The sequence below is a fragment of the Myotis yumanensis genome, unplaced genomic scaffold, assembly GCF_028538775.1.
Source record: "Myotis yumanensis isolate MYYU_CA2020_CCGP unplaced genomic scaffold, mMyoYum1.0.hap1 SCAF_22, whole genome shotgun sequence".
Lineage (NCBI taxonomy): Eukaryota > Metazoa > Chordata > Mammalia > Chiroptera > Vespertilionidae > Myotis > Myotis yumanensis.
Window position 1 is genome coordinate 456,588 of NW_027223773.1, and position 13,106 is coordinate 469,693.

Sequence of the window (13,106 nt, forward strand, 5' to 3'; positions counted from 1 at the left end):
GAAGAGGAAACTGCTTGTCAGGCCAGGGAGGGTGAGTGTGGCCACACAAGGGCCCAGAAGTCCTGGTCTTTGCAGGTTACGAGGTCTTGGTTCTGCCCCCGTTACGTGCAAACACATGGTCTCCGGGAACACGCCTCGAACACACTCACAAACACACACTCACACGCTCGCCCTTGGCCGTGTCCGGAGCAGCCGCCGGGCTTGGCCGCGAGGGGTCTCGAACTCGCCCACCCTCCCCGTGGACGCTCACTGGGCCGACAGGAAAACCGCCTGTGAGCCAAGAGGAAGCCGCCAGGGCCGCCGGGGAGCGTGCCCCGGAGAAGAAAGGCAGCAGGGCCTCCAGCAGCCAAGAGGAAGCCGCAGGGCCGCCGTGGGAGCGTGCCCCGGAGAAGAAAGGCAGCAGGGCCTCCAGCGGTCAGGAGGACAAGGACCACCCAGGACTGCACTGCACTTGATGCCTCCGGCCACGCTCGGCCCCCTCCAGCTCGGGACGGTCCCCCCCCCAATTGGCACGGCCGCTGGGCGTCCTGGTGAGCCGGGCAGACCCCCTGCCAGGCGGCCTCACCCGCTCTCTCCTCCCCCTGCCTCTCCCAGGATCTCTCAAGAGTCATTCCTGAGCCCTCCCTGCACCCCCCCGCACCCCTCCCCCCCCCGCACCCCTCCCCCCCCGCACCCCTCCCCCCCCTCCCCCCCCCGCTCCCAGATAAGGGTTCCGGGGCCTTGAACTTGGTCCTGGACTTCCACCCACCACCCTTCCTACAAGGGCGACCGCTGCCCTCCAAGAGGGGTAGAGGGTAGCGAGGAGGCCTCGGGCCAGAGGGTGGGTCAGGGTGGGTCTCTGCATACCAGAGCCCCCCCCCCCCCCCCCCCCCGCTGCAGCCCCCAGATGTGCGGGGACCCACCCTGGGGTAGGGCCGGGCTGTCTGGGACCAGCCAGCCACCTGTATGCCCCCCTCCCCAGGCCATTCCAGGAAAAACCACCATCTATTGAATTCTTCTCATTCTAAGTACTTTATCCTAAGCACCACTTAATCCTGCAAGAATTCATTCGGTCCTGGCTGGTGTCGTTCAATGGTTAGGGCATCGGCCCGCGCACCCAGAGGTCATGGTTTGATTCCCGGTCAAGGACACGCGTACCTGGGTCGCATGCAGGTTGGATCCTCGGCCCCGGTCAGGGCTTGTGGGGGAGGCAACACACCAATGAATGTGTGTCTCTCTCTCTGCCCCCATCCCTTCTACTGTCTCTAAAAATCAATGGAGCCCAGCTGTGTGGCTCAGTGGTTGAGTATTGACCTATGAACCGGGAGGTCAAGGTTTGATTCCCGGTCAGGGCACACGCCCGGGTTTGGGCATCGGCAAGGGGCGGGCACACAGGAAAGATACCCAAAGGACAGAGAAGGGGAGCGGTGCCCGAGGTGGAGAGACGGCAGGGGGCAGCGCCAGCATACAGAGCAGGGACAGCCGCCCTGAGCAGCTCCCTCGGGGGACACCAGGCTGCCCTGCACCCCAGGTCACGGGTCGCGTGCCCACACCTCCACTGCTAGCTGCCCCCCCACAATCCCCCACGCCCCCATGCTCACCTCCAAGAAGGGCACGGCCCGGCAGGACGCGTCCCCCAGCAGCCGCTGCTTGGAGAGCTCGTTGAAGATGACCACAGGCAGGCAGAAGAAGAGGACCAGGAAGTCCCAGAGCGCCAGGCTGGCCAGGATGGCGTTCCAGGCGCTCTTCAGGTAGTAGCTGTGCCCCACCACGCACATGACCGCCAGGTTGCTGCCCACGATGCCCACGGCGAACACCACCAGGGCCAGCAGCAGGATGGCGTAGGCGCCGTAGGAGTTCTCGGTCACCGGGTACAGGGGGTTCTGCATCTGCAGCCGCTGGCCGGGCACCCCTGTCGGAGGGCCCCCCGGCTCTGGCCCGCTGCCTGGGGTGTCCCCGGTGTCATCCGGGCGGGGGCTGGTGGCCGCCCGGGGCTCGGTGGGCTGCGGGCCAGCAGGGCGGATGGGCCGGGGGAACTCAGCCCAGGCCTCCGGTACGTACTTCTGCACCCCTCTGGCCTCCTCGTCCTCCGTGCCTCTCCTGGGCCGGCTCCTCTGGTCCAGGGCCCCGGCCGGGAGCCTCCCGGGGTGCCGGGGGGTGGCCTCAGGGATGCCACTCAGCCCCGCAGCCGAGGACACCACCGCGAGGGAGACGGCCAGTGGCCACAGCCACCGCATGGCCGGCAGCGAGAGGCAGCTGTCCCCCGGAGAGCAGGTGAGGGCAGGGGACCCGGTGCCCGAGGAGCAGAGAGAGGCAGCTGGCAGCGCGGTCCGCCCCCAGTAGGCGTCTGGCATCACCACCCTCCTCGGTGGCCTCCAGCCGCTCCCTCCCGCCCGTCCCGCCGGCCACGGGCTGGGCAGGGCCCTCTGCTGGACACAGAGCTCTCTTTGCTGCCCTGCGGACACTCCTTCCCCCGGCCCCACAGGCGACAGCGTGTCAGCCCTGCAGCCCTCAGAGGCCACCCGCTCCGGCCACGGGAGCCGGACAGGACCCGGGTCTCCCACGGGAGCAGGGGCGGAAGCGGAGCTCGGACCCCACCTCCGCAGACAGCGCTAAGGCAGCCGCTAGGCCTGCCGCTGTCATTCGCTGAGCGCGCAGTAGGCCCTGGTGCTCTCAGCAGATATCCCGTCACCCCTCACAGCAGCTTGGGGGTGGGGGGCAGGGGGTAAGGGACAACATTGCCATGTTTCTGGTCACAGACCCGGAGGCCGCAGAGCAAGGCGGGACCTGGCCCGAGTCCAGAGCCCTCCCACCCAACGCCGTTCGCAAGGGCACCTGTCCGTCTGCTGGGCCCCTGGCCACGCCAATGCCCTCGGAAAGCAGCCACAGTAAAAAACCTCCCCCTGGCCGGCTTGGCCCGGTGGATAGAGCGTCAGCCTGTGGACTAAAGGGTCCCAGGTTCGATTCCGGCCAAGGGCACATGCCCGGGTTGTGAGCTCAATCCCCCCCCACCCCCGCCCCCAGCAGGGGACGTGCAGGAGGCAGCCGACCAATGATTCTCGTTCATCACTGATGTTTCTATTTCTCTATCTCCCTTCCTCTCTGAAAATCAATAAAAAGTGTATATATTAAAAACAAACAACAGAAACCCTAGCTCGGCCCAGCCAGCGTGGCTCAGGGGTCACAGTTTGATTCCTGGTCGGGGCACATGCCCAGGTTGCGGGCTCCCTCCCCAGTGGGAGACATGCAGGAGGCAGCCGATCCATGATTCTCTCTCATCGTTGATGTTTCCATCTCTCTCGTCCTCTCCCTCTCCCTTCCTCTCTGAAATCAGTAAAAATACATATTTTTTAAATTTTTTAAGTGGAAATTGAGATCCAGAAAGGTCTAGAGCCGCAGCCAGCACAGACCTCGGGGCCGGCAGTCGGGCACGAGCCATGAGGGGTCGAGCTGGGCACAGGCTGAGCCCCTCTGCTCCTCCTTCGCTCTCATGAACGTGCCCCCGTCACACCGTGCTGCACAGCGTGGGTGCTGGGTGAGCTCTGACCCCTGGGAGGGCTCCGCTGGCCCCGGGCTTCCTGGGTCCTGTGGGGACGGCTGGACCGGCAGAGGCCACTAGGTGGAGGCAGATGTCCAGTAACCGGGCCTCGCTCCTCCATCGTCACCTCCCACCTGCTGGCCCCAGGCCCCCAGCACCCCAAGTGCCAGGGGGTGTGCCCCCACGGCCGCATCCCTCACTCCCCCTGAGGGCGCCCCAATGGGCCCCCCAACGCTCTGCTCCTGTCCCCGCGGCTGCTTCGAGGACGACCCCCCATCGGGTCCAGGCGCAGGCCGGTCCCTGGTTCTGGAGGAGGCAAGACTCCTGCCGTGGGAACGTCTGCAGGATCCCAGGGATTCCCCATCCTTCTCCCTCGGGATTTCCCTCAGGCCGGCGACAAAAAGGCTACCTAGGGGGGACGGGGTGGGCCAGAGGCGGGGGCTGCCCCGGGCCCTGGACGAGGGAGGCCCCGGGCGGTCACAGGTGCCACCCTGAACCTCGTGCCGGGCGGTCCGTGTGCGGGCGCCCACCCGCCGAGACCTGAGTCCGGAACGAGACCTCAGGCTCCGCCCCTCTGGGGTGCTGGGGGGGGGGGCGGGGGGGATTGTCTAAGTGCTTGAGCTCTCTGTGCCGCGTGGCTCTGTGTCTGCCCCCCGGGGTGACAGCAGCTGGTCGGGGGGACGGCTGAGGGCACCTAGTAGCCGCTGCCACACGGCCCGGCCCATTCGAGCGTGAGCTTCGGGCGGCGGTGAGTCAGCCCATCTCGCAGCCGGCCTGCAAGGCCGGGACCCGCATCGCCCTCAGCTGCAGACCTGGAGAGGGGAGCACAGAGAGGCGGGGGCGGCCGGAGAGGAGCCTGTGTCGCTAATGAGCAAGTAACCTCTGTTTGCACCCCTCCACCGACGGGGAGCTCACTACCGCAGAGGCGTCACCGTCGGCAGGTGGCGGGCCCTCTGGGCTGGGACCTGGCTCTGAAGCCCTGCGGGGGCGGGGAGTGGGGGGAGGCGGGGGCCAGCCCGGGGCTGGGACTGCCTGGGAGGTGGGGTAATGCCAGGATCCTGCCCCCCGAGCCCCCCCCCCCCCTCTGGTGCTGGCACCACCGCCTCAGGGAGCCCGGCTGGGACAGCAGATTATTCATTGCCAGGTGCCCAGCCGTCCTTTCTGCTTTCTGGCCCTGATGTCCTGACCCAGGTGCTACCTCAGCACAGAAGAATGTGGGGGCGGGGGGGGGGGGGGGGGGGCGCAGGGCAGAGGGTTAACCCTTCCCAGGCCCAGGCGGCACCGGCACCGGCACCAGAAGGACGGCCAAGGTCCTCCCCTCTGGCCGGTGAGTGGCCCCTGGACACAGCACGAAAGCAAACTCACAGCCTGGCCGGGGTGGCTCAGTGGTTGAGCGTCGACCTATGAACCAGGAGGTCGGGGTTCGAGTCCCGGTCAGGGCACAGGCCCAGGGTTGCGGGCTCCATCCCCAGTGGGGGGCGTGCAGGAGGCAGCCGGTCCATGATTCTCTCTCATCTGATGTTTCTATTTCTCTCCGCCTCTCCCTTCCTCTCTGAGATCAATAAAGATATATTTAATAAATAAATAAAAATATATTATTTTTTAAAAAAGAAATCACACACTTCTCTCCTCCGCGACATGCCTGACCCCAGAGGCTCTGGGCGGCGTGTGAAGACAGTCATTCACCTGGGGGGCTGTTCCGAGCAGTTGGACACCTGAGAGGCATCGCTGACTCGCAGTGGGGTGTGCGTCAAGGTGGGGTCCCCCTCCCCCCGTCACCGGAGGCACGACCTGGATGGCCGGGGGCCCCCTGTGCTCTCGAAAGAGCCGGGCAGAGTGGCCGCTGAGCAGACGGATGCCCTGCACCTCAGACCCCACAGCTCCTGGCCACTCTCCCGGGCGAACCCAGCGTCCACCTCTGTCCACCTCCGTCATCTCATGGCCACAGAGACCGGGCTGGGTGGAGAGGAGGTCGGAGTGCCCACGTCAGAGGCCACACCTCCCTGAGGGAGAGGAGGAAATTTCCCAGGTGAGAAGGAGGCTGAAGACAGACGCGAGACCCCGCCCGCCCTCGGCCCGGCTCTCTGGAGCTGGCAGGGTCACCACGCCGGCTGCCCCTGGTCTGGGACAGGCTGGCCCTGTGGGGGAGGGGCAGGGGTCTCTGGCCCCAGAAGAGGCCTCCACCCTCCCCCCCCCCCCCATTCTCCTGGCTGCAGGGCCCAGTCTGGGCCGCTAGGAAGCTGCTCTAGGTGTCCACACTGCGTGTCCACACGGTCCCCTGGCCGTCCTTCCCCCGACCGAGCACACGCAAGGTTCGCACCTTCGCTGCATTGGCCCCCAGCAGGGCTGAGCTGGGCAGGCGGGTTCCAGCTAAGGCCATGCCTCGGGGGCTCCGAACTGCAGCAAAAACACCGCCCCTGGGACAGCCGGCATGGCTCAGTGGTTGATCATCGATCACCGACCTATGAACCAGGAGGTCACGGTTCTATTCCCCGTCAGGGCACATGCCAGGGTTCTGGGCTCGGTCCTCAGTGGGGGGCCTGCAGGAGGCAGCCGATCCATGATCCTCTCTCATCACTGACGTTTCTCTCTCTCTCTCCCTCTCCCTTCCTCTGTGAAATCAATAAAAAACATATTTTATCAAATAAAATAAAGAAAAAAAAATCCTTGGGTGGGGATTAACAAAAAAAATTTAAAATCATTTGTTTTTAAAAAATTAAAAACTCAGCCTGCTCTATTTGGTCAAACATTGAATGAACTCCCCCAAGGCCTGGCAGGGCCAGACCAAACGATTCCGAGGGCCTTACCCGCCCCGGGGCCGGACGTTCCCCCCCGCCCCCCCCCCCCCCCCCCCCGACGGTTCATAGACAGTTGGCCTGGAGACTGGAGAGACGTAGGAGGATCTGTTGCAACCCCTGGGTCCCTTCCCTTCTGCCCATTTCTGACCCAGGGGATGGAGGAGTGGCCATGGCCAAGGCCCAAAGGCACCCGTGTCCGTGTGTGCGGTGCGTGTGTGTGTGTGTGTGTGTGCGCGCGTGTGCGGGGGGGCGGACGGGGGGGGGGGGAGCCTCAGGCTTCTTTCCAGGACGGCCGGGCGGGGAGTGGCCAGCAGATGCCGCAGCTGTGTCTGCGGGAAGAGCTACCAGGCCCCAGCCCGTGCGCTGTGGGTGAGTCAGGCGGCCGGGTGCCTGGAGCTGGGCTGATGGGCTGCCCGGGTTGGGCCCCGGCCCCGCCTTATCTCCGAGGCCTTCTCCCGCCAGCCACACGCACAGACCACGTTCCCTGGGCGGGCGGACGGGCAGTGATGCCGTCGACGGCTGACTCTGGGTCAGTGGGACGGCCTTCCGGGCAACACGGGAGTTCACCTTGACCTCCGTGCTCCCCGACACCTCTGCCCTCCCTCCCACGCCCAGCGCACCTGCCAGGGCTGACCTGGCGGCCCGGCTGGCGCTGGCTGTGACCTGCACAGCCGAGGAGGGACCGAGAGACGCCCCTGAAACCCGCAGGCAACCCAAACGTGTTTGTGGGAGCACCTTCTCAACACCAAAGTCCAGGCGCTGGGAGAGGCCCTGGGGACCCGGCCAGGGAAACGGTTGCCGCGGTAACTTGGCAAGCTGCTGAGGGTCCGGCAGAGAGGAGGGGAGAGGCCGGGACCCTCGGTCCAGGGCTTTCACACACACGGGGTCCCTGCCACGTGGGTCCTGGGACGGTGCCGCCTCCCAGTCTCAATCCCCGGGTGCACTGAGAGCTGTTGGCTGGTTCTAGGCCAGTGGTCGGCAAACTGCGGCTCTCGAGCCACAGGCGGCTCTTTGGCCCCTTGAGTGTGGCTCTTCCTAAGCTTCAGGAGGACCCTCATTAAGTGAATAACAGTGTACCTACCTATAGAGTTTAAGTTTAAAAAATTTGGCTCTCAAAAGAAATTTCAATCGTACTGTGGATATTTGTCTCTGCGGACTAATGAGTTTGCCGACCGCTGTTCTAGGCCCTTCGCAGGCGGGGCCCAGACACCTGTTCCGAGTCTGAGATGGACAAAGCAAGGCCGTGACAGGGACTCGCTCTGCTCAAGGTCACAGGAGTGGACACAGGGTCATCTGCCCCCTATAGCTCTGGGCAAAGCTCACTTTTTAAAAAATATATTTTTTATTGATTTCAGAGAGGAAGGGAGAGGGAGAGAGGATCATGGGTCGGCTGCCCCCTGCACGCCCCGCACTGAGGATGGAGCCTGCGACCCAGGCCTGTGCCCTGACGGGAATCGGTGTCCTCCTGGTTCACAGGTCCAGGCTCGACCCTGAGCCACACCCACCTGGCGGGAAGAATACAAGTTTTGTGTCTGGACTGTGGGGGACCGTCGAGTGGGGGCCTGGGCAGGCTGTCGGCACCCTGGACTCTGAGCCCCCGTCCGCCCAGCCTGGCACGGCTGCACCCAGGGCGCCTGGGCAGAGGGCCAGAGGGAATTTCCACCTGCCCGCGGTGCTGTCTGCTCTGTGGTCGGGAGTCGGGCCTGCGGAAGGGCAGCCCCTCAGGGACCCGGAGGGGAGCTCCCCGTGTCTGAGGCTGCCTCTCTCGGGAATGGACGCCCGAGCCTCCCTTTTCTCCATCAGAGAGGAGCCCACCTGGGTGAGCGAGGTTAGGAGGCTCCGTGGCTGAGCGTCGACCTAAATGAACCAGGAGGTCAGGGTTCGATTCCCGGTCGGGGCACAGGCCCGGGTTGTGGGCTCGATCCCCAGTGGGGGGCGTGCAGGAGGCGGCCTGCAGGAGGCGGCCGGTCAACGATTGCTGTCTCTCTCTCTCTCCCTCCCCCTTCCTCTCTGAAGTCAATAAAAATATACATTTTTCTAAAAGGAGCCTTGTTTCATCCATCGGAACCCCTGCCTTGTCCAGATGGGGATACTGAGGCCGCAAGCGAGTGACGGGCACGCCCAAGGCCACAGAGGGACGCGGCGGCCGAGGGTCCAGGCTCAGGACCCAGCGCTCTCTCCCCTGACCTTCCTGCCAGCCCCAACCCCGACCCCTTACACCTGGCCTCGCTTTCCCGGGGTTTGTGTGTGCCTGGAGGGCTGGCCGGCCCCACAAACCTCAGGGCGCCCCCCAGCCACCCCGGGCCGGCTGAGCTCCGTCCAGCAGCCACGGGGTGCGGGTGGGCTCCCGGCTGCTGAGAAGTCAGTGACTTCTCGGCGGGATGGTGAGGTCACAGCGCCCTGCGCCTCCAGTGAATGCACCTGCTCCAGGGCGTAAACAGCAAAGGGGAGGCCCGGGGCAGGGGCGGGGCTGAAACTGGGTGAGTCACAGTCTCACTAGGTGGCCGCCAAGGAGGGGGGGAGGGGGAAGGGGGGGAGTAGACAGATCCCGGCCACCACACAGGCTGAGCCAGGCCCCACACCCCTCCTCCGGGACTCCCGACCAGTCCTGGGAAATCTCGCCTCCCTCCTCTTCATTTGATCGAGGGAGGAATGCCAGGCCTTAAGAGGCGGCCCAGAGAGGTCAATTGGCTGGTCTGGAGACACACAGCACAGCACTGCCTGGGGGACTCCCCGGCCGCAGGTTCTCTCCTTGGAGCCAAGAATAGAACTCCCGGCAAGCTGGCCCTGCCCAGCCCTGTCCCGTCCCTCCTGCTGGGAAAAGTTCCGTAATCACCGACATGAGCTCAGTCAGGCTCCAGAGCTGCCCCGGGCACAGGGGACGGAGGTCGCAGGCCCCTCAGCCTCCCTGACGTCAGCTTCAGCGTCAGTGTCAGCGGGCAGGGCCATCCCGGGAGCCCGGCCCGTGTGTGACATCACAGGGCTGGTGGAGAGAGGAGGGTGAGGAGAGGAGAGGGAGGTGGCAGACCCACTGCGGGAGGGGGGGGGGGGGGGGCAGAAACTCAGAGAGTTTCCTGCTGCCACCGCCCGCCCCCTGAAACCAGGGTCTGGTGCCCACCCCAGCCCAGTGACTGAGTCAGCGGGTCCCTGACGGGCAGCATCGGGCCAGGCCTGCCCGGAGGCCCGGCGTGCGGTTGGGGTGGAATTCGCAGAATGCCGCCATACAGGTCGCCCTGGCACATCTCGGCCTGTCCCCGGGCGGCCGAGACCCGGGCAGGTTTCTGGCCTCGCTGAGCCTCATCTGTAACTTGGGGTGAACGCACTCGCCCGGCGGGGTCCTCGGGAAGAGCCGACGGGTGCCCCGTGGACGGCTCCCGGCGCGATGCCCTGCGGGCCGGATTCCTGGGAGGTTAGATGCAGACGTCGCAGAAAAGGACAGGAACGCTGACCGACGGGCGTGGCTCCGTCGTGGGGGAGCGTCGGCCCAGGAACCAGGAGGTCAGGGTTCGATTCCTGGGCAGGGCGCAGGCCTGGGCTGCAGGCTCGATCCCCAGGGGGAGGCGTGCGGGAGGCAGCCGGTCCATGATTCTCTCTCATCATTGGTGGTTTTTTTTTTTTTTTCCTTTTAAATATATTTGTATTGAATTTACAGAGAGGAAGGGAGAGGGATAGAGACTTAGAAACATCCATGAGAGAGAATCATTGATTCAGTCCGTGAGCGGACACTCCATCCACGGAGCCAAACTGGTTAGGGCTCATCATTGATATTTCGTTCTCTCTCTCTCTCTCTCTCTCTCTCTCTGAAATCAATGTAAATATATTTTTTTTAAAAAGAAAGAAAAAGCCATAACCGGTGTGGCTCAGTGGATAGAGCGTCGGCCTGCGGACTGAAGGGTCCCAGGTTCGAGTCCGGTCAAGGGCATGTACCTGGGTTGTGGGCACGTCCCCAGTGGGGGGCGTGCAGGAGGCAGCTGATCGATGTTTCTAACTCTCTGTCTCTCTCCCTTCCTCTCTGTAAAAAATCAATAAAATATATTTTTTAAAGAAAGGAAAGAAAGATAGCCCTCCAGTGGGAGCCACCATCAGGAGGAGGCCGCCAAGTTGGGATGGAGGGGAGCCCGGGGGACGGCTGGACCCCTGACCTCCACCAGCCGAGACGCGACCTCTGACCTCAGGCTGAGAGGTTGGTCTCCAGCTCCGAACGGAGGGAACGACACCCAGGGCAGAGCCGTCTGTTTACAGAATCGGAGGCGCGTCCGCTGCCGGCTTAAGGCAGCCGACCCCGGATTTGGAACGAAGGCAGAAAGCGGTGGCCTGGTCTTTCGAAATCCCCCGGCCGATCCGAGGTCACTGGGTGCTGAGGGGAGAAGCCTGTTCCACCAAATACAGGCTGTGGTCCTGGCCGGGCGGCTGACGTCCCGTGGAGGGAGGGTCCCGAGAGGTGACCGGGTTGGATGGGGTTTCTCCTCCGTCTCTCTCTCTCTTTTTTTAATATAATTTTATTGATGTCAGAGAGGAAGGGAGAGGGAGAGAGAGAGAGAAACATCAAGGAGGAGAGAGAATCATGGACCGGCTGCCTCCTGCACGCCCCACACCAGGGATGGAGCCCGCAACCCGGGCCTGTGCCCTGACCGGGAATCAAACCTCGACCTCCTGGTTCCTAGGTCGACGCTCACCCACTGAGCCACGCCGGCCGGCCGGCCCAGCATGCCTTGGTGTCTGAAGTCACCAAACCTCGGCCGAAGGACAGAGCCACGGCAGGTCCCCAAACCACAGAGAATGAGGCCCAGGCCCCGGCCGGTGTGGCTCAGTGGGTAGAGCATCGGCTTGCAGACGAAAGGGTCCTGGGTTCGAGTCCGTTCAAGGTCACGTACCTGAAGGGCAGGCTCCTTCCCCGGCCTGAGGCCTGATCACCAGGGCGCGCGCAGGAGGCAACCCATCGACGTGCAGGTCTCACGTGGATGTTTCTCTGTCTTTCCCTCTCCCTTCCGCTCTCCCCGTGTATCGAAGGAAACATATCCTGGGGTGAGGATTAACATCAACAAAACAAACAAAAAAATGAGGCCAAGTCAGCAGAAGGTGGTGGAAGGCGGAGAGGGGAGGTGGCCACCTTGGAGGGAAGGGGTCTCCCAGGGACCTGGGGAAGCGACAGCCCTGGCCCCCCCCAGCCTGCCCCCCCTCCCCCCCCCCCCCCCGCCGGGACACACCCAGCAGTGTCCCCCACCCGCCACAGCCCCACAGTCGGCTGGAGCAGGATGGGGCAGGGACCGGGTCAGTTTCAGGCCCTGCTGGGGTGGGAGGAGGCAGGCCGGGTGGGACTGCCAAAGTCAACAGCGTCTCCACGGGCAGGACCGGCCTGGCACCTGCAGCCCCGGTGCCCAGCCCGCAGGCCTGGGTTCCGCCTCCCCTGGCTCAGCTGGAGTTTCTCTCTCCCCGGTTCTCCGTCTCCATCGCACGGTCTGGTCACTGCCCTTCAGGACCACAGACCTGCGCCCCCCCTCACCTCCCGTGACCCCCAAACCCCAGACAAGCCCCTAGGCCAGCGGTCGGCAAACTCATCAGTCAGCAGAGCCAAATATCCACAGTACGATGATTGAAATTTATTTTGAGAGCCAAATTTTTTAAACTTAAACGATATAGGTAGGTACATTGTTATTAACTTAATTAGGGCTCAGGAAGAGCCACACTCAAAGGGCCAAAGAGCCGCCTGTGGCTCGCAAGCCGCAGTTTGCCGACCACGGCCCTAGGGGGGTCACCATCCGCTGAACGTGCCCCGAGGACAGAAAGGGTCCAAACCACACACGCTCGGCGGCCACGCTGGCCTGACTCTTCTCTCGCAGGTAAAAACCCTGACTGCTCACCACGGGGACACGCACGCAACCCTTTACCCCATCGCCCCTCCTCAGCCGGCTCCCGGAAACCTGAGGCCTGTGCACGCGATCCCCACCCGAATCCCGTCAAGACCCCTCGCCCTGCCCGGCCGGCGTGGCTCCGTGGTTGAGCGTCAACCTAGGAACCAGGAGGTCGCGGTTCGATTCCCGGTCGGGGCACAGGCCCGGGTTGCGGGCTCGATCCCCAGCGTGGGGCGTGCAGGAGGCGGCCGGTCCATGATTCTCTCTCATCATTAATGTTTCTCTCTCTCTCCTTCTCCCTTCCTCTCCGACATCAATAAAAATATATTTTAAAAAAGAAAAAAGACCCTGTGTGCTCCAGGAGCGGGCGGCGGATTTAACTAGCAAATGGGTGCGGGGTGCCCTGGGGCTGGGCAGAACCCCGGCCCCCCAGTCCCTCCCTCGCTGGGGAAGGGGGCCTGGCACACGCTCCCTCTCTCCACGGCCTGTTTTGTTTTGCAAAATCCGAAGGTGTTTCCAACCCGAGAGGAGAGCAGGTGGCGCGCAGCAGGCCCTCCGGCCGGACAGGCTCTGCCTTCAGGGCCACCGCCTCCTGCCCCCTGCCCCTCGCCCTTCCCTCTCCCACCTGCTCCCCGAGCTCTCCCCACCCGCAGGCGCTCTGCACCCCAAATCCCTCCTCCCAGGCTGAGACTGTTTGCTCAGGGTGGGGACCTGGCCTTGAGGAGCCAGCCTTTCGCCCACACAGAGGGGGGGCCGCCGAGCCCCCCCATGCAGCCCTCACAGGGATAAGGACTCCTGCACTCGTAGCAGCTCACAGCCTACCCCCCCTCCTGTCCTGGAGTGCCCCTCGCACTAGCGCCCTTTGCCCATGTGGGGGGGGGCAGGCTGAGGGGAGCCAGCAGCTGCCTCGCCCAGCCCTGCCCTGTACCCCCCTCCCCG

General features: G+C 64.2%; 1 protein-coding gene across 1 annotated transcript; it reads right to left on the bottom strand.

Annotated features, from left to right (window-relative positions):
* Positions 1-1,511: 1,511 nt before the first annotated feature.
* On the bottom strand, positions 1,512-2,536 carry GPR37L1 (G protein-coupled receptor 37 like 1). The gene has a single exon (XM_070401453.1). The coding sequence runs from the start codon at positions 2,331-2,333 to the stop codon at positions 1,512-1,514; it is 822 nt and encodes a 273-aa protein (XP_070257554.1). The 5' UTR covers positions 2,334-2,536.
* Positions 2,537-13,106: the final 10,570 nt, after the last annotated feature.